This window comes from Calliopsis andreniformis, chromosome 4 (assembly GCF_051401765.1).
Source record: "Calliopsis andreniformis isolate RMS-2024a chromosome 4, iyCalAndr_principal, whole genome shotgun sequence".
Classification (NCBI taxonomy): domain Eukaryota; kingdom Metazoa; phylum Arthropoda; class Insecta; order Hymenoptera; family Andrenidae; genus Calliopsis; species Calliopsis andreniformis.
This window is the reverse complement of record NC_135065.1, coordinates 1,878,623-1,898,127: the sequence shown is the minus strand read 5'-3', so window position 1 is coordinate 1,898,127 and position 19,505 is coordinate 1,878,623. Positions and strand designations below refer to the sequence as shown.

The window sequence follows — 19,505 nt, the reverse complement described above, 5'->3', positions numbered from 1 at the left end:
GCTATTTGTATTTAATTTTATTTAAAAACATGTCGCACCTAGCGAGGGTACATTTTCCGTCACGCATTTACGGTAGTGGGGTACGATATTTTAAGACAAGTATGCTACAATAGTATAGTCGACGGTTAGAGGAAAGTTAAAGTCATAAAACGGGCAAGACTATAAACAGGAACATATTTTTATGGTAGGGTCAAGCGATTGATACAAAGGATCCGAGATAAAGTAAAACCTTACTCAGGGACGTATGGAACATCCCTATTCTAAATTAGTTCTTGTTGATCAGTTTTTAAAAAGTTCTTTATTACTTTAATCATTATCGAGCATAAGAAAGAAGTCCACATATTCCGAGTTTATATTAACAAACAGTATTTTTTTCATGGCTAACTAGGTAATCGATTAAATGAATAATGATAAACAATAAGCAAAGTAAATCGAACACTCGTTAACTTTCGAAGAAGAAGAGCAATATTTTATTGAATTCAATATTCTTTTGACGTCAAAGCTCTACAAAGGATTTTTGTGCACCCTAGAGATTGTAAATAAGTCGAGCGAATAGAGAGCACTTGTACACAACTGTACTTTCTACAAATACGAACGAAACCTAAAATTATCCGCTCTTAATTAAAGAGTTAGATACGTCTACTCAACTCGCAATTCTTCAGTTAATGAGAATATATAGATTTTCCTTCTCCAACAGAACGTAAACTCCACTTTCTGTTGGATGAAATGCCAACATCTCTACATATGTACGTTGGCATTCAAATACACTTTTAGCATATCTACTCAATATTCACATCGTTATAATCGTTTATAAAATTACATTAAAAATTATCTACCTAGAGAGAAACGAAATTATTGAAATATAAACTGCTAACAATTTAATTAACGAATACTTTAAATTACAACCTTTCAGTAAATTTGAAATGAATTTTTTGGAAGTTTACGTATGTAAAGTATTGCATTCATCTGAAAGCCCAGCAACTAAATGCACAAATTCGGGAATTTGTTCAGAAAGAATTACAAATAAAAATTAATCTAAAAGGATTAATGCATATATTTATTTATTATTCATTAAACTTCTCCAAATTTGTGTTTAAAATTATCAGTACATTTAAAACACATTTCATATCTATAATACGCTATCCCCATTACTTCTCTTATAACTGTAGTGATAAATGAGAGAAACTTAGAATAAACTATTATTCGCTTTCTATTTATTTAATAAACCGTCCGAAATTGTGCTACCTACAGTAGGCAACCGTATTATGTTTACGAAAACTTTTAGTTTAGTTTATGAAGAATTTGAGCAAATAATATAAATTAATTTAAAATTGCAGAAATTTTAATAAATGTAGAAATTTCCCGCTCAATTGCAATTATTTTTGCCCGATACGATAATGTAATACATATTATCTTAAAAGTTTATTAATTGGTTGTATGAATACCTCTTACTGAATAACGTGTTTTAAACAGTTTAGAACAATTAATTAATAACGCTGTTTCTTATTCTTCTATTACACGACCTTATCATTTCTCTTTCGTGTTTACTGTTAACTCCTTGGATTTTTATGACAAGTCTGACTCGTCTCATTGAGTTGTCTCAAGAAAAATGACAAATCCATCTAATAGAGAAGTAAAAAAGGGGCATTCAAGCTCATAAGGTAGTGTTTATAAGACGTCTGAGAGGTTGAAAATACAGAAATATTATCATCAATTCATAAAACTCTTGAATATTGAAACTTAAGCGTTAAGAACTCCAGCTCTTAACACCTCAACGTCAGATGACGCATCTTCGCAGCAATCTGAACACTGCATCCTGTTGTGGATGACGCACTTTTGCGTCAGACAAGGCCCCGTACAAGGCGTCAGCTCTGCCCGAAATGCCTCAACGACGCGACGACCGTTAGGTGTTAAGGCGTAAAAGCCTGAGTTCTGAAGACTCAACTCTTAAACCTCTATGATGTCTCAAAGATCGAGTCACATTTCAACAATTCCAGGTAAGAATGCAGCATCACTTCCTCATCATAGATTTGTCGTTACATTCGCTATAATGTGAAATTATGTACTTTTTATTAAGCCAAAGTGTGATACCATGAGCGAGTTGGGCTCAAGAGAGTATTCCACGTTAGGAATTCGCATCTGAGCAGTAACCCTATATCAAGGAAATACTGTATTTCATATGGCTAATAAGGTAGTGGGCGGAAGAAATATGAGTCTAATTGGTCATAGTAAAATAAACCAGCCTCTTCAAACAGAATTATATAGTCGGGCCACACGCATTTTAGTTATTGGATGAATTGGTCTATCCACAAATCGATGCTTGTAGTATCACCTAACAATATTGAGGATAGATGAACTGAGGGGCTTACTCTTTACCCTTGTGCCGTCCAGACTACTGTCAACAGTTACATTTCAATTAATACATTGTCTAAATGTCACTATTTTATTGTATTTTTAATTCATTTTATTGTACTATTTTATTATTGGGTTTTCCAAAAAGTTCGTAGCGATTTTGAAAAGAAATTCAAAAGCAGGAATATTATATTCACTTGTGTTATTATTCAATAATATAAATTTCATCTAGTTGACCTTTTGCTATCTAGTAGGTAGTTTCATGATTTCACTTTCGAAACATTTCTGATCTTTTTGATCAAGGAACTGTTCCAATGCCACTTTACGTGCTACTGGGAAATCAAAGTTCTTGCTATCAAGAAACTTTTGCACGAATCCGAACAAATAATAGTCAAATGGTGCCAAATCGAATTAATAAAACTGAGACTTCCTCTGCGCGTCTGACACTACGGCTAGTCGCTACGTCCAATGCATACATTCTAAAAACACTGAGAAAACAAGTGCAGTATCACATGCGTATTGGAAGCAGTTGTGTAAGTTTGGACGCTGCGGCTGGATACTGCATCAGACGCATACATATATGTACGCAACTCAATTAATTTTTTTCGACTTTACCAAATGCCACCAAATGCGAAGCATAATTTTTTTAAATGCAAAGTCTTTAAAGCTGTCTGTAGAGTCTAATCTTTTCTACCCACGCCCAAACTTTTTTCACGCTACATTATAAAATATCTATTTCTCATCGTAAATATTAGGTCGTTCATTAACTTCTGCTGATTACCAATGGATGACACTGACGTATGCTGTGTTCATAATTTACAACAATTATTGGTTGTTTCTTATAGATTGGCTATCCTCTTATAAAAAAAACGTTCTGAGACTCTCAGTCTTTCAGCGAGGTATGTACGATTATTTTAATTGAAAATGGTACCTGAAAAGGAGCATGTTCGGGGTTGAATTCTACTGACTTTTCATTTGAAAAAAATGGTAGTAAGAACAACACGATTTATTGAAGATGCTTATAGACACTATGTCTGCAGACATATGCAAAAGGTGGTTTAAACGATTCAGAAGAGAAGATTTCAATTTAAGCGACAAAAACGCAGTGGAAGGCCAGCAGAAATGAAAACAGGTGATCTGATACTGTTATTGAAAGAAGATTTAAGTCAATCGCCTTATGAGATGCAAAGCAGGTTAGAATAAGCAAACTTTGTAGAATGGGTCAAAACAACTAAGAAGAGTACAAAAGGAAAAAAGCAGAGTCCGTATATTTTAACCGAAAGTTGGATGGAAAGTTTCAAAAGCTGATTCCAAAAATTCAATGGAATGAAAAATTGAGAGGACGCATACTTTAAACCTAAACCCTCAACATTCTACAGGTATGAAATTTCCCATTTTTACAAGAAAAGTGGTGGAAGGTACTGAAATCTGACGACAAATAGTCTAATTAAATAATAAAAATTGTGATTTTGTCTATTAATTTCATACAAACACTAAAATAAAATCTAGAGCACTTGATGAAGGACCTAATAACAAGACGCTTAACAGGCCTGATCAATCAAATTTTTATCAGGATCATCAAATAATTTGACTAATTGAAAATTAGAAAACTACCCTTAAAACAATAGATGCAGATGTTATAATTACATGCATAGTATATAACTATAAAAGTTCTTGATGCTGACATTTACTGAAAAAAAAAGCTACGAACATTTCGAACAACACAATATTATAACATATCTCGTTATTTCTGTTTTTTAATATTATAATGAGTATCAATCAATTTTTACTATGAGTAATTTTAAATTAATATTATTATTATAAATTTTAAGTTAATTTTGAAGTCAATCTGTCTGTAGCTTTAATTGAGTAGTAGTATGTATTGCTATCGTTATTTTTATGATTCTCTAGCATATTGAGATTATGCATATAAAAAAATGCAATTAACTTGAAACTCAATTTACTCGAAACGACATATTATATACTCGAATAAACAAAATTACGCGAAGTTGCTAACATTTGTTAATAGCAATTGGCGAAAATTGTGTACATAATTTTCGTCTAATAAATAATTTCGATAGTAAATTCAAATTTGATTAAAATAAACAACGCCCAAATATGTTTAAAGTTGCAGAGATGAGAAACATGATAACGCTAAAAAAATACAAGATTCCTCCTACTTGAAAGTAAAGTCGAAGACAATAAATAAATTCATGCTATTTCCTTAAAAGTTACCCAAAAATTGTTGTCTCTACAGTAGTCGAATCAAGGTTTGTATAACGAGGACGCGATACGAAATAGTGCCAAACTGGTTGATTCGCAAATTTGGTAAAGAGGATTGTGCAACTTGCAGTCGCTGTGATATATGCGATTTGGCCCGTTACCATCTCTCTGTTACTTGCACTTTTCGAAACAAAATGCGACAAATACTGAAAAATCTATTACGTTAATTGTATTCTGTAACATTATTATCGCTACGAGATTATTTACGAACTTTAAGTTGCATGATAAAAATACTAAAAATTATAAACAAAGATAATTAAATAACTAACAATCAAAGATAAAAACTGTTTAATAAATTTTTAGTTAAGAATAGGAAAAGTACTTAATTTCGCTTTTCAGAATACTATATTATTAAATAGTAAACGTAAAGAATTACAACAAATCTAATTCTCGAAAATTGTTTTCCTATTAAAAAATATAACACAGTTCTTTCCAAACATGCATAGAGGAAGGAGTAGGAAGATGAGATACCCTTCTTATTTTACGTCCTAAGGAATCTCAGAATAACAAATAAAAAAAATAATACATTTCACATGGAATGTGCTGTATAAACGAATATATTAAGAATTTTGCAAAACATTAAAATTTTTCACTGTTCCTAAATTAAGGCAATACATTAATCAATGTCAAATGTAAGAACACAAGCACAATTTATTTAATTTTATAACAATCAAATACAAAAATTTTGTTATCTGGACTTGTACAATCATCACTAATTCACAATCGACACAAGAAAAGATGAATCCACAGCTCATTCTTAGAATCTGAATTGTGTATCACAACATTATTAGGATACTATTAAATATTAATGTTTTATATCACTGCCAACGCACCATTTTACTTTTTGTCATTGATACTTTTAAACTGCAATTATTATAAAATAACTACCTTCTTCATTTTTTTCAAAATTAGAAAATGAATTGGAGTGAATTCTACTTTAACATGTAAATGCAAAAACTTTCTGTTGCAAGTTAAACAAAAAATGTCCATGAAGCAAAAAAATGATAAATGGAAATATGTAGTTCTTGACAGTGAATATCATAATATTTCTAATACTTAATTTCCAGTAGTTGTTAAAAATATCAGTATCGTGTACAGATCAAAGTTTGGATGTCTCATGTTACTACTCTATCTTCTACTCTTACCTCTTACTCTATTTATATAATAAATAAATATATTTATATATTTACATCAAGTTCACAAAATTAGCATACAAAAACGTCCAATTTTATTGTCTCTTCATAGAACTGTGCCGAGTCTGTCTCTCCTTTTAGATACACTGGTCTAGAAGCTCTAAGAAAAGTACAATCGCAATATGTAACTGGTTATTTATAGGCTGAAGGAATCGTTTCGGTAATTGTAATGTGACTCTGATATTCTAACATCAGACGAAACTAAATACAGCCCACGATCATAATTCTTGCAATTGTAAAAGCTATATCTACTGAATCCTTTTTACGCTCGACATCGTGCAGCGTATTTTGTATGAAATTATACGAAATGTTATTATGATAAACAAAATTTTCTTTCATAGTCTGACAAAACTTGGCTAAAAAATTAATATTTTCCTATCGTTTGTAGACATACTATTTAGATGCATAACTGTACCATTAAAATATTCTGTAAATTCAAGTAATGTTTTAAAACAAATCTAAAAAGAAAAGTGGAGGTTGCACGAGCAACAAACGATCCATTCATAAGTGTTGTTCTCTGGCGAAAAAAATGGAAAAGTGCTGCTTTCCTAGACGAGAATTTTTATTTAGTTGGACTAAATATTCTGTTTTATTATTTTTACGATATATGAAAGCAAGGACGACTAAATCATTGTTAAATGGACGATGGCTCTATTATAGTTTGATATGGTTTTTATTATAATGAAAAATCTTAAATTATGAGTAATCGGTTTAAATAAGCAAACTTATTTTCAACAGATTTAAAACAAAAAGAAAAAATATAATAAATTTGTTTCATATTATAGCAAAATAAATCTAAAACAAGGAAAAAACCTTGGCTCACACTAAGGATTTGCTATAAAATATGAGACCTGATATTAGTATGTTCCTACTTTTAGTGTCTACAAAAATATATTCACTACTGTAGGTTATGTAAATAAATAAAAAAAAATTTCATAGTCAAAAACGTATTTGAACACTTGTAACTGTCCACAATTTTTTGCTCTTACATACCTTAAATATAATTACAGAATAATATACTTAGAAATAACAACCTAGATCATTAATAAAAAATAATTGTTAACATCCCAATCTCTTTAAAACTTGTTATTAAACAAAAGGAACATCCAACCAAATAATACGCTTTTATAAAAAATTACTATCTTCATTGTTGTATCCTATGTTTATAAAGTCACCGAATATTTTTGTGACTTAAAAATGAACTAGTTTCTCCTTTTTGTTACATTATTTAGTCATTTATATATTATACACGAAAAGTTTTTGTTTCATCGACGGAAATGGCGTCAGTGAAAACAAAAGTTCCATTCTCTTTTCGGAGACGAATCGTCATCCGACCACTTTTGCCCGAATATTACTATTAAATGTGAAAAAAAAGTCAACAATTTTGGGTGTATCCTGGAATAAAATTAATGTATCCTCCGAAAAAGTGAATTACCGAAATTGAAATTTCATATCTTGGATTCATTCCCTATTCCTTATTCCTTCAAAGTTAGTAGCGATAAGTTATTAGTTTAAGCAGTTTTTTATTAATATCTGGAGCAACAAATACCCGAAGTTAAAATTTTATGTTTTGGGTTCGATTCCCTCCCCACCACTCCCTCCAAAATTCATCTCCTTCAGGCATCGATGCCTTTTAAAAGCATAGCCTAAAATATATTATCCAAAAATAAATCTCAAAATTCTTAAATACTTAAAATTGATAATTAACGACAACTAACAGTTGTAACGACCAATTTGTTGGAATTCGGCTCTATTGCCGTGTTTTGGACTTTTTCTATGTGGAAACAACAATCAAGCGCAGTATTGCGATAAGCCGGGACATAAGTAGAAGAGTGGGGATACCGCAGCAATGCAGTCAAATGGTAGGTGATACCCCTACTCTTTTACGTTTGTCCCAGCATATCGCAATACTGGTCAGGCGTGGACCAAGCCTCGAAGGAAATAGGAGGAACTCTAGAAAGCAAAAACGCGCAGAGTAAGGAAACGCGAAGACGCAAACATACGTAGAAAAAATGTTAAGCTAAAGTTATTGAAGTCTCCTGTAGAATTTGCAAAAGTATTGTAACGGACCTGAGTTTAATAGAAACTGTACGAGTTGCCTTTATAGATTTAAAATGTTATTCTTACAGTAGTCAAGCTACATCTGTTCATTTTACAAATGTCTATAACAGATTCTACAAAAGTCTACCCTGCTAAAACTACTTAAGAGGTTCTTGCAAGATGTGTAGGATCATTTTTCTTTCGTGCAGTTATCATATGTAACACCGTTGTAATAAACTTATTTAGCATACAAAAGTGGTGTGTTTTATTTAGTAGTGTATTCCCTGTATCCTTATTTTTCATTTAGCATCCTTATTTTTCATTCGTTTATCGCTATCTAATATTCAAAAGTTTATGGAAGCGTAAGTTACAATGAATTATCTGTAATGAGAGTTGTGAATACCTACTCAAAAGGCGTTTATATTTTCATTATTAATAGTCAAATATGTAGTCTAGGATTATTTTTAAATAAAGTAATCATTAATTTTTTTTAAATGGATACATATTTCTATTATTATCTATGTTTAAATATTATATACCAACGCAGTATTCGATAATAGATTTTCTAAACAGATTTGTATTTACAGATACTCAATTTGACAAGTTGTTTATTATAATATAGATACTTTATTTTGTAGGACTAAAAGTTTTAACCATTCCATGGCTGTAGCCATAAATATAACATGTCTAGGAACAAAATTACATCATTGTATGTTTAAAATAACTGAAATTGTATCTATCATTTTCGAACAAAATAAAATGAAATTACGTATTGTACAGAAAATGGGCATTACAAACAAATATGTGAAATCAATAGATGTATGTAACATTGCAAAATATTAAAATTTTTTGATACACTGTTTGATACTTGAAATAGCAAAAATAAACACAGGATGTATGCTGAACCCTTCAAGTATGCAGTAACACAAAAAAAGATAAACAAGCACATTTTATTCTGGCAGAAAACTGTATTTTCATTGCAAAATATGTGTTTTAAAAAACTCGGAACAAATAAAAAGAGAATTAAAAAACATTATATTTACTACAGAAGGATTTATTAATCTCGCGAATGTAAACGCTTAAAAAATAATTAAAAACTATGCTCTTAATTATGTTGATTTTACTTTCGAATACGAACATTGCAATAAAATTATATTATATTATAGATTGTATGATATTGTAGATAACGTTATTAAATTTCGTTTATTGCAATATTGCAAAACAAAGAAAAACGACAAATATTAAATTCTGTGAATTTTTGAAGAATAAAACATTAAATTAATATATCAAGCATTTAACATTTAACCTCTTTTTCTTCAAAATGAATAACTAAGGTATAGCCGTTGTTTGACTTCATAATTTCAAATTGTAACAGGTAGTAAACACTACACGAGGTATTATTTTAAAGGATGTGGTAGTTGAACTCAAATGGAATACAAAAGGTCCTATGATATATGTAATGTCCGACCTGCCTTCATTTGTAATAATAATGCCTTAAAGTTAACATACCCACATATATGATAAACTAATAATCAGAGGGCATTGCAATTTTGCAGATGCATTGATAGACATAAATAGAACAAAAAAGTCTTAATACATTTTGTTGTATTTCTTACAGTTTAACTTTTATAAAGCTTCAAAAATTCGAGATCCATTTCCTGCAAATATCTTGAATTTCCTACATATTTTAGCTCATTGTGAAGAAATCCTAATGGCAAAAAAATTTGTCTCATTACCTCCCCCAACAATTTTGAGTTCTAATAATAAACTACTTATCCGGTGTCAAAAAAGTATCGCAATTGGCAATTCCATTGCCAAACTTTTCTTACGAGGTTTCACTTTCGAGAAAATTGAGTTTAAATAATCGTCGTGTATATATGTATTAATTATAACTTTCTATATTTCGTACTTGAATTGTTGCTCGTGCTTGTGTTTACAAACATGAGCAATCTTATTATCTACTTCCTGTCAATGCTGCTGTCATTCTTGCTGTCGATTTGCACTACATATTAGTCTCTTTCTTTCTGTAAGTATAACAAAATGCATTGCGTGAAAATATGTGGACATAGTCGTTTGTTTAGGAGCAGGATAATGCATTTGCTACGTTGTCTGCATCAAAAACACTTTTGAAATCATGTTTGCAAGGACCGAATAAAATCTTCTTGTAAATGCAACACAGCAGCAAGAATGATAGCAGCCATGACAGGAAATAGATAATAACATTGCTTATGATTATAAACGCAAACGCGAGAAATACTGATTTTAAGTCCGACAGATCGAAACTCTTATAGTAGAACCACAATTAAACAGATCTCAATTATTTTTGTATTACTAAAAATAATGAAATTAGTCATTAAGAGGGTACTTCAATTTGACCACTCATGGTAAGCTGATTAATCGAGGTTCTATTGCGTACGTCTGGTGGGTTGGCATTTGGGATGGCATTTGATTCTACTTTTGTCGTCGTTACAGATACCGATTAATATATGTTACCGATTTGGCTAAATAATGAGAGTCCATGTAGCTCGACGCTATGATTGTGGCCGAGTAAGCTGACTTATTTCGCTATAATCGATTAAGCATTTCTTCTATCTGCCAACTTACCAGCCATATATAGTACATACGTATTCGATAAATTTTCAAACTCGATTTTCTCGAAAACAAGACCTGATATACAAAAGTTATATTTTCCATTTCTGACTTATTTTCGCGTGTATAAGGAACGACCTGTATTTATTCTTCAATAATGTTTATGGAAAAAAGCATAGTGTCGGGGTCGAAAATAAATGTGTCGGTGTTTGTGAAAATGGCATAGCCATGTATTTTTCACTTTGATGTATTTAAGACTTCCGCATTTAAATGTATTAAAAAAGTTTTTCTATTATAGAACAAAATATTTTACAAAATCCATGCTCTTCTAATGTAAAACTTACTTAACATTGCACAGTTTTATGAGTAACTTGTCCGAAAATATATTTTTTATACTCTTAAGTGACTTAACCATTTTTAAAATTAATAGCATATCGTAACTGATGAATTACAAAATTTGTAATTTGTGATATTTTAAGGGTTTTAACTTATTCATGATGAATTGGAATAAAAGGTAGTAAATCCATTAGGTTTTTATATTTTTCTTTGTCACTGACCATGTAATTGTAGGATATTTAACGGGGATGATTTTGTATTTTAACACAATTTTCATCTCCCCTTTTTAGTAGAATATCTACAACATGAAATTCTACTTCATTATTCATTGATGTCTTCTAAAACATTCTATATGGAATACTCGTTACAGGTCGTTAACGAAAAACTGTCTGTTAACTGGTTATAAAATTGTTCTTCAGTATTTTTTTACTCTTCTGGTTACTACTCATTCTAGTTTTTTTTGTTAAATAAAAGCTTTTTAGCGTAATACATTTGGACTGTTAATAACATTGTGTTATTAATTCGTAGTAGTCTTTAGGTACGCTAAATGACTTACAGTTTAAACTATTGGCGAAATAAACGTGAAACTACTACAATTTACAATTGTAGCAGTGTACAATCAATAAAAACATAAAAAGCTGCAAGATACTTGCAAGCCAATACGATTACATTCAAATCCTAACCATTTACCGCCCCCATTTATTAATTATTATTATCAGAAGTTTCCTCCATCACGATCACTCAAGGAACTCCAAAAATGCACTGTTGGGAGTTCAGAAATTGTCAGTGACACTAAACTAAACATACACTAAAGGTAATAGTAATAGGTGTGACCAATTTGATCAATAAGGAAAATACGTGTGTGCCATTTTTATATGTATATTTTTCAAAGAAACCAATCAGATCCACTGACTTCTGAGCGGGCAGTGCCTCCTTCAAGAACAACCATTCGATGCTTGTAATTTACAAACCGCCCCCAACCCAGTCCTAATCAATACAGGATGCATTGGAAAATGTGGGGCATTTTTCGAGAGTAGGCTCTAGACGCGAAGACAATGCAAAATGCTCATGTGCAACTATGCCCGAAAACGCTTAGTTTTTCAATTATTCGCTATTTTGAACTGTATAGGGTATGATACTTGCTTTAAAATCCATGAAGGTATTCCATTCACGTAAAAGGCCAGAAAATCTCTGGGCCCAGCAGGACTTCAAAGAAGCTAGCGCACTGTAGAGTCAAATACTGAGCCTGTGTTTTACGCGATACGAAATAGCATATACCTAAAAAACTAAACGTTTCCGGATATACATATGTACACATAATCTTTTTCCATTGTCATATTTATTTATTCACTAGTTTATTTACGAAGTTCTAATTTAAAGAAAACTGTTATGGTCAAATATAGACCAATAATGAATAAGTTTGAGTCGGCAAGAGAAGTATGTTTCTCAGATTACAAAATAAATTTGAGATTAATGTTTAGTGTCGTAAAAAATATACAATTGCGAACAAAAGTAAGTAGACAGGTAATAGAAACAGTTAGCATTAAAATTAAATCAAAATAATGCTAGTGTTATATAGGATGTTCGACGACAACTGTCAGAAATTTTAAGGAATGATTGTATGTATAAGAATGTGACAAAAATTAAGAATGACGAAATTGCAATTGGAACTTTGTTTCAGAGTTATTAATTGTTGAAAAAACGTCTAAAATTTACATTAAATGTCCCTGACTTGAGACTTATTCTACTGTCAGTGTGCATTAGCCAGGTAAGACACAGCGAAGTCAGTAGAATAAGTCCAAGTTAGACAGTATTTTAGGTATTTTCTCAACAATTACTAACTCAGAAACGAAGCCTAAAACGCAATTTCGTCTATCTTCATTTTTGTTTTATTTTAGCATGTAGAATCACCCCTTAAAATTTCTGACACTTGTTATTGAACACCTTGTATACTCATATTTTATTTATTATACATACATGTACCTATATGATATACAGTAGATTATTTAATGAATAACTGAAATTAATATTCACATTTCTGTACAGATAACGTTTCACGAAAAAGTTATTCATCTCTTAAGGAACAAAAAAAAGCAGAGATTCGATTAATGTATTCAGACCTGAGAGAATGAATAGTATAGAACATGAATATCGAGCATAATTGACTTTTACGTAAAGTAGCTTCCAAAGAATTTCTAAATTCAAATTACGACTTTATAACAATAGATTATTTCTCAAATAAAAGTAAAATGCTAAAAAAAGAATTTTGATTGCAAGTTTAAATTACTAGATACAATGTTGCGGACGAGAGCCGCAGTCTATCCCCACTACCTCGTTTGATATGTGCCGCCGAGAAACTAATACTTGGAATCATCGTGTTCGAGCTTGATGCCCGAGAACAAGGAGGCCATAAAAAACAAGGATAGCATTAGGGATTTAAATAGGAAAAATTGAAGTTTCTTATTTGCAAGCGGATTTTGACGCAAGTAACACCAGTCAATTCCTTGTACTCTCCCGATGAAAATGATATCAAACACGACATGATTCCGATAATTTATAAAATACATAAAACCTGATTTGTAGAAAGAAAGGTCACGCACGTGTATCAATTATTTTGGCGACAGAGAGTAAAGAAAGCCCAATCGACTACCAGTCACGGACGAGAGCCGCGACCAGGCCCGAGCGCGGCTCTTCTCTGTAACATTACCGTATATGTATTTAAAAGTACAGCGCAAAACTTGTACAAAGTATTTATTATTTGAGACTTTGTGAATGAAAGCGATTTATGTACCACCATACAGGATGATCGCCGAATAATTCACAAATCTCAACAAAATCCACTCAGTACATCACGAAAAAATTTTACAAATATTCGAATTAAATGTGTCGTCGAAAACTATATAACAAAAACTACCAGAAATTGGATTCAAACACTGCAGAACTAGATGAAACGTTTAATTTTAACAAAAAACTACATAAATAAGCCAATTTGATTAAAAAAAAAAATTATATAAAGCAATGAAAATGAATTAGAGTTATAACAATTAAAGAACACACATCAAATTTAGAGAAAATGTAATAAACATTTAAAACACTATTTATGGCACCAACAGTAAAATTTAGTGATGGGTTATTAAAGGTGTAGATATTGTATGTAGATTTCTTATGGTATGGAATAGGTACTTTAATACTCATAGATGCAATCATGAATGCAGATATATGATCTAATAAATGAAAATTCAGCAGAGGTAATATTAAAAATAATTCTTAGGGAAGAACTTATCTTACCAATATAGCAATTCTAAACAAATGGTCAAGAACACCAAACATTTTTGAAACATTAAAATATCAGAGTACTTGAATAGCTAGCACAAAGTATAGATTTAAATCCCATGAACTATTTATGAAGTTTATTGAATGCTAAAGATTCATTCAATAACAGGAATAACAGAATCGACTTTTTAAAAGTTTTTACTCTGCATTTAAAGATATTAACATAAATTATATCAAAAACTTAATACTAGAGCTATAGCAGTTAATGTACAGACTTCTTTTTAACGGTATGTAGGAATTATATGTTTTAGAATGGGTACATAATTCATTGAGATAACATTTATATGTTTTTCAAATTTTATTCAGCAGTAACTGAGAAAAAATTTAGAAAATATAAAATCTGTATAAGGAATCGTTCCAATCATTGTAACTGCTCTGGTGTTTCAAATGTTAATAAACAATGTATAATAATATTTAGTAATAGTAATTCAAGCACAAGATATAACAGGTACTATTCTTTTATTTATTACATATTGTAATGTATCCGCTTAGATTTATCTCTTGATAGTTGACTGACTTTTTCCATTAAACAAGATTTATTTACACATAAATATAAATAATGGCTTCAGTTATTCATTAAATAATACGTATAGCATAAGGATATACAGTAAATAAAATTTAAATACATAACAATCTATCTCGATTAAATTTTATTGATAATCAGTCCCATCAGACCTGTACTTTTGTTCCTGATTATATGTGACAATATTGAGGAAAGAAAAAATAAGATTACTTTTTAATAATCAAATGAAAACGAATGTCAGACTTCGCATAGTTACATAGCTATAAAAAAATATGTACAAAATTAATAGCATATATGTTAAAATAAACTAACATACCTATATCAAACTGATATTTAACTAAATAACAGCTAACACAAAGTTGGTCAGTGACAATATAATAATATTGTATTTATCATAAACACATAACACAATGCAAAAATAAAAATTTTATAAATACATGTATACTTTGTACGTGTATTTTACATTTCTTGTTTTCTTAACAAGCAAATTTCTTCTTAATTTAATATAATTAATTAAATTAATAGTATGAAAATGATAAAAGAAAAGGCAAATATGAGCTACGTATTTTTAAAGAACTTATTTTTGCACTTCTAGTAAATGTTTATTATTTATACACTTGTTAATAATTATTAATTATAACATGTAAAAATAAATGTAAAACAGTATATTATCTACACTACACTATAAAATACATAATTGTTACAATTGATTTATTAGCATCTTTTGTTTATAGATTTAGACATACTAAACTTATAACAAGTGAGACATATTATATTTCTATTTATATATTTATAAACTATATTTGTGGGAAAGATCATAACAGTTTATACAAGTTTATACAAACATAGAAATGTTTGTCACAACATATTATAAGCATAAATAAGTATGTATAATAAAGTAATGATATAAGAATAACCTTATTTTTGAGAGTTAGTTATATTATGCATAATATCTTACATGTGAAAAAAACTTTCTATTAAAATTATGTTAAAACAGGACAGATTTGAGAACGCTATGAGTCAAGCACAAAACATTAAATATATTATATCATTTTAAAACTCAAATATTTCAACATTATATTATCATAAAAATTATATTAACATAAATAGAACGACAGTGTACGATTTGTATAATAACCTAACATGAGCCTCAGAACAATGAAATAAAAATAACAAAAATAAAACAAATGTTATTTTCAAATAAAGTCAGTTCAAAATTACACACAGTTGTTTAAATGATATCGCGCCTATTAAATACGTGATGTCGAAAGTGAGATCTTGGAAATACCTATTATGGTGATACTAGCGATCAAGCAGTGACAGACATTCAGATAAAAAATAATTTGAAGAAGAAAAATATGCATTAACTTACCAAATGCCGCTCCCAAGTAGATTGTTCGATAAGTTGCAGGTCGAGATATCATGCTGCTTCCTCAGCATGGCGAGATGTGTCAAAAAATGCGTATACTGTATCTTCTTTCTTCAAGTTCGAACACGCGCGATATTCAACCAACGTTCGTTGGTAATGACATAATAAATAGCTGTTTCGAAAAACTTAACGAACACCCACGTTTAAGTTTCGAAAATTACATCCACACATTTGACACGCACATGCACACCCTCACCAGAAGAAACATACACGCATCAGGCATTCAATAGAAAGCTTGTGTGGCATTAAATAAACATTCGTATAAAATGAATAATATGAGCGTTAAGTTTTCATTCAATACGTCAGACATTTGATTTAAGTATAAAAAACAAGGTAACCTCTGTCTACATCCGAAAGAAGCTGCAGTCGGATGTATATACTCTACAACCTAACCGTATAAGAAAAGTGATTTCTGCGAAAATCCGGTTTCCTGACACAAACTGATTGATAAAATGAGAAAAGTGAGTATATGAACGAAACATAATTTCACCCTACTAACCTATAACGTTGTATGGCGACCGGTTGTCACTATTACTGAACGAGTTCAAAACATTTCCGCGATACTGAGTTGTGCAGATATCACGATGGCTGACATATTAGAATTTTATTCCGCAAACCACTGATAAGGTATTTAGAAGAGAAAGGCAATGTTACGAGGTTTCTTTGAATGAGAGAAGCTTCATAGTATGTTTCTTAGATTTACCGCTAGGCGGCCATAAACGAACGAAAAACTAAAACAGTTCACGTTGAAGAAATTTTAAACGGATGTTTAAATAAATTCTGAATGATAGTTACAATAAATTTTTCTATGTTTTCTGTACATGACAATAGCCAATGACATCGATATCAATTATATTTTATCGATATTTTTTATTTCGATCAATAATATAACTTTCTGCTTATCATTGATACGAATAATATACAAATTTTGTTCTCTATGTTATCCTTTACTTTATGCTTAAACAATTTGATTACACTTTTCCCGCGGCGTAGTTTAGATTTTAAAGATGGTACACGAAATAAGTGGTGAAGAGCCAATGGATACAGAAGTTTTGCCGTCAACTAGCGGTTCTAATTCGAAAAATAAAGATAAAGATAGCAAGTCATTACATTTACCATGGTATGCTTTGATACATAAGATTTTTGAATAACAATATTATAACTTATTGAGGTTACGCGTCTAATTCTTCACAGTGAAAAGTAGAATGTAACGTATACAAATTTTTGTTTAGGATTGAAAAATATAGGCCGCAGGTTTTTTCAGACATTGTTGGTAATGAAGATACAATATCTAGACTTTCTGTTTTTGCTCAACATGGAAACTGTCCAAATATCATCATTGCTGGTCCTCCTGGAGTTGGAAAAACTACAACGATTCTGTGCTTGGCACGTATCTTATTAGGACCAACTTTCAAAGAAGCAGTAATGGAATTGAACGCTTCAAATGATAGAGGAATAGATGTTGTTAGAAATAAAATTAAAATGTTCGCTCAAAAGAAAGTACGTATATCTTATGTACTGTACGATGTATATGTGTTTGTAATACCTACTTTATGTTGTTCTATATTGCCAAACTAGGTAAATCTTCCAAAGGGGAAACATAAAATAATAATTTTAGATGAAGCTGATAGTATGACGGATGGTGCTCAACAAGCTTTGCGAAGAACAATGGAAATATATAGTAATACAACTAGATTTGCTTTAGCTTGTAACAATAGTGAAAAAATAATTGAACCGATACAATCACGATGTGCTATGTTAAGATATGGAAAACTATCGGATGCTCAAATTCTAGCAAAAGTTATAGAAATTTGTAAGAAAGAAAATGTACGTATAATGTCTATTACTGTCATTGAGTAAAACCAAATAAAGATATATACTACTGATCAATTAAATTTTATGCATAGGTTTCATATACGGATGATGGATTAGAAGCAATAGTGTTCACTGCTCAGGGTGATATGAGACAAGCACTAAATAATTTACAATCAACATATAATGGTTTCGGTCACATCAGTAGTGAAAATGTTTTTAAAGTTTGTGATGAGCCTCATCCATTACTTGTTAAAGAAATGCTTGAATTCTGTACAAAGGGTAATATTTCTAAAGCGTATGGGGTGAGATATCCTTTTTTTTTGTTTTATAAATTATGATTCATAAGTATTCATAAGAATTCATAAGTCAATAAATATTAACAGGTAATGGAACATTTGTGGAAAATGGGATATTCTGCTGAAGATTTAATTAGTAACATCTTTAGAGTTTGTAAAAATCTTTCAGTTGACGAAACATTGAAATTAGATTTTGTAAAGGTAAGTTAAAGTTAATTTTATTTTGTCTTTAAAAATATGCATGTACATATTGTATATACATATACATATTTGTATATACAGTATTTATTTATTCGTAACAAATGGAATCACATTTTTATATTTTATTGCTTTAGGAAATTGGATTAACTCATCTAGGAATAGTAGATGGAATTAACAGCTTATTACAAATGAATAGTCTTTTAGCGCGACTTTGTCAAAGGGCTATTCAGTGCTAAAAATCGTCGCATAACAATGGCTCATAACACAATATCAAAACTATATTCAAGTTGTTTTGTATAATATATTAAAATGAGACAAAATTAGGATGTTCTTTCAATAAAAACGAAAAATGAATTTCATTGGAAAAACGTATAAAATTTTCGCATGAAATTTCTGCAATTTTTAACCATGTTACAGGAGAGTTACTTATCTGTGAGATGTCCGTAAAGAGTACAATTATTTATATATTTGTATTATGTAACTGCTTCAGAATTAATAAATTATAACTGGAGATGATATTACTTATTTTAGTCATAGGGGCATTATTGTATTTTTGAATATTTATTTCCAACTTTAGAATTTGTGGAATCATATTACATTTAAAATTTGTACTACGACAAGAAACAGAGGAATAAATTTGTATAATATATCTACAATAATTTTTTGTCGCGTAGAAATAAAAATAATTAAAACTATAATAGTGTTGCAATAATATTCCAAATATATGTATGTTGCATGCATTTGATATTGTGGACATCAGCATTCGATTTGGGAACGGCTTATTGTGGTTACAGCAAATAGGTGGCGTTTGTATATTATTAGAGAAAGATTTCTCGGACGGCCTGAAAAGCTAACAATGATTAATTGGTTAAGTCTTCTATCAATACTCAAGTACCCTAGTACCTTAGTATCTTTTGCATATTTCTATTTAAAATGTACCTTTCTAATAAAACATTTGTAAGTCTGACCAGATTGTACTTATTTGGAACATTTCCTATCGATATCTATTCGAAATTAAAAATTTTGTTATAGTTCTGGGTATTAACATAAGAGCTAAAGCAGGGGTCTGATAAATAATCGAAAGATCCAGGTTCGAATAATAAAATTCAGTTGGC

The 19,505-nt window shown here is 30.2% G+C and overlaps 2 protein-coding genes across 2 annotated transcripts in view; one reads left to right on the top strand and one right to left on the bottom strand.

Annotated features, from left to right (window-relative positions):
* Positions 1 to 16,691, bottom strand: part of Nca (neurocalcin homolog) — a 245,771-nt gene extending 229,080 nt beyond the window's left edge. The window contains exon 1 of the mRNA XM_076376115.1: positions 16,578 to 16,691. The gene's annotated coding sequence lies outside the window, so the exon portion shown is untranslated. The remainder of the gene's footprint in view (positions 1 to 16,577) is intronic.
* A 392-nt stretch (positions 16,692 to 17,083) lies between these two features.
* On the top strand, positions 17,084 to 18,901 carry Rfc4 (replication factor C subunit RfC4). The gene is made up of 6 exons (XM_076376257.1): positions 17,084 to 17,198; positions 17,311 to 17,578; positions 17,657 to 17,905; positions 17,986 to 18,195; positions 18,277 to 18,390; positions 18,525 to 18,901. Exons 1-6 carry the CDS (start codon positions 17,086 to 17,088, stop codon positions 18,624 to 18,626), a joined length of 1,056 nt encoding a protein of 351 aa, XP_076232372.1. The 5' UTR covers positions 17,084 to 17,085; the 3' UTR covers positions 18,627 to 18,901.
* The last annotated feature ends 604 nt before the right edge of the window (positions 18,902 to 19,505 follow it).

Coding starts and splice junctions, on each gene's coding strand:
- Rfc4 (XM_076376257.1), top strand. CDS start 17,086: ATGGTACACGAAATAAGTGGTGAAGAGCCAATGGATACAGAAGTTTTG. Junction 17,579..17,656: donor AAATGTTCGCTCAAAAGAAA/GTACGTATATCT, acceptor TTGCCAAACTAG/GTAAATCTTCCAAAGGGGAA. Junction 18,196..18,276: donor ATATTTCTAAAGCGTATGGG/GTGAGATATCCT, acceptor AAATATTAACAG/GTAATGGAACATTTGTGGAA.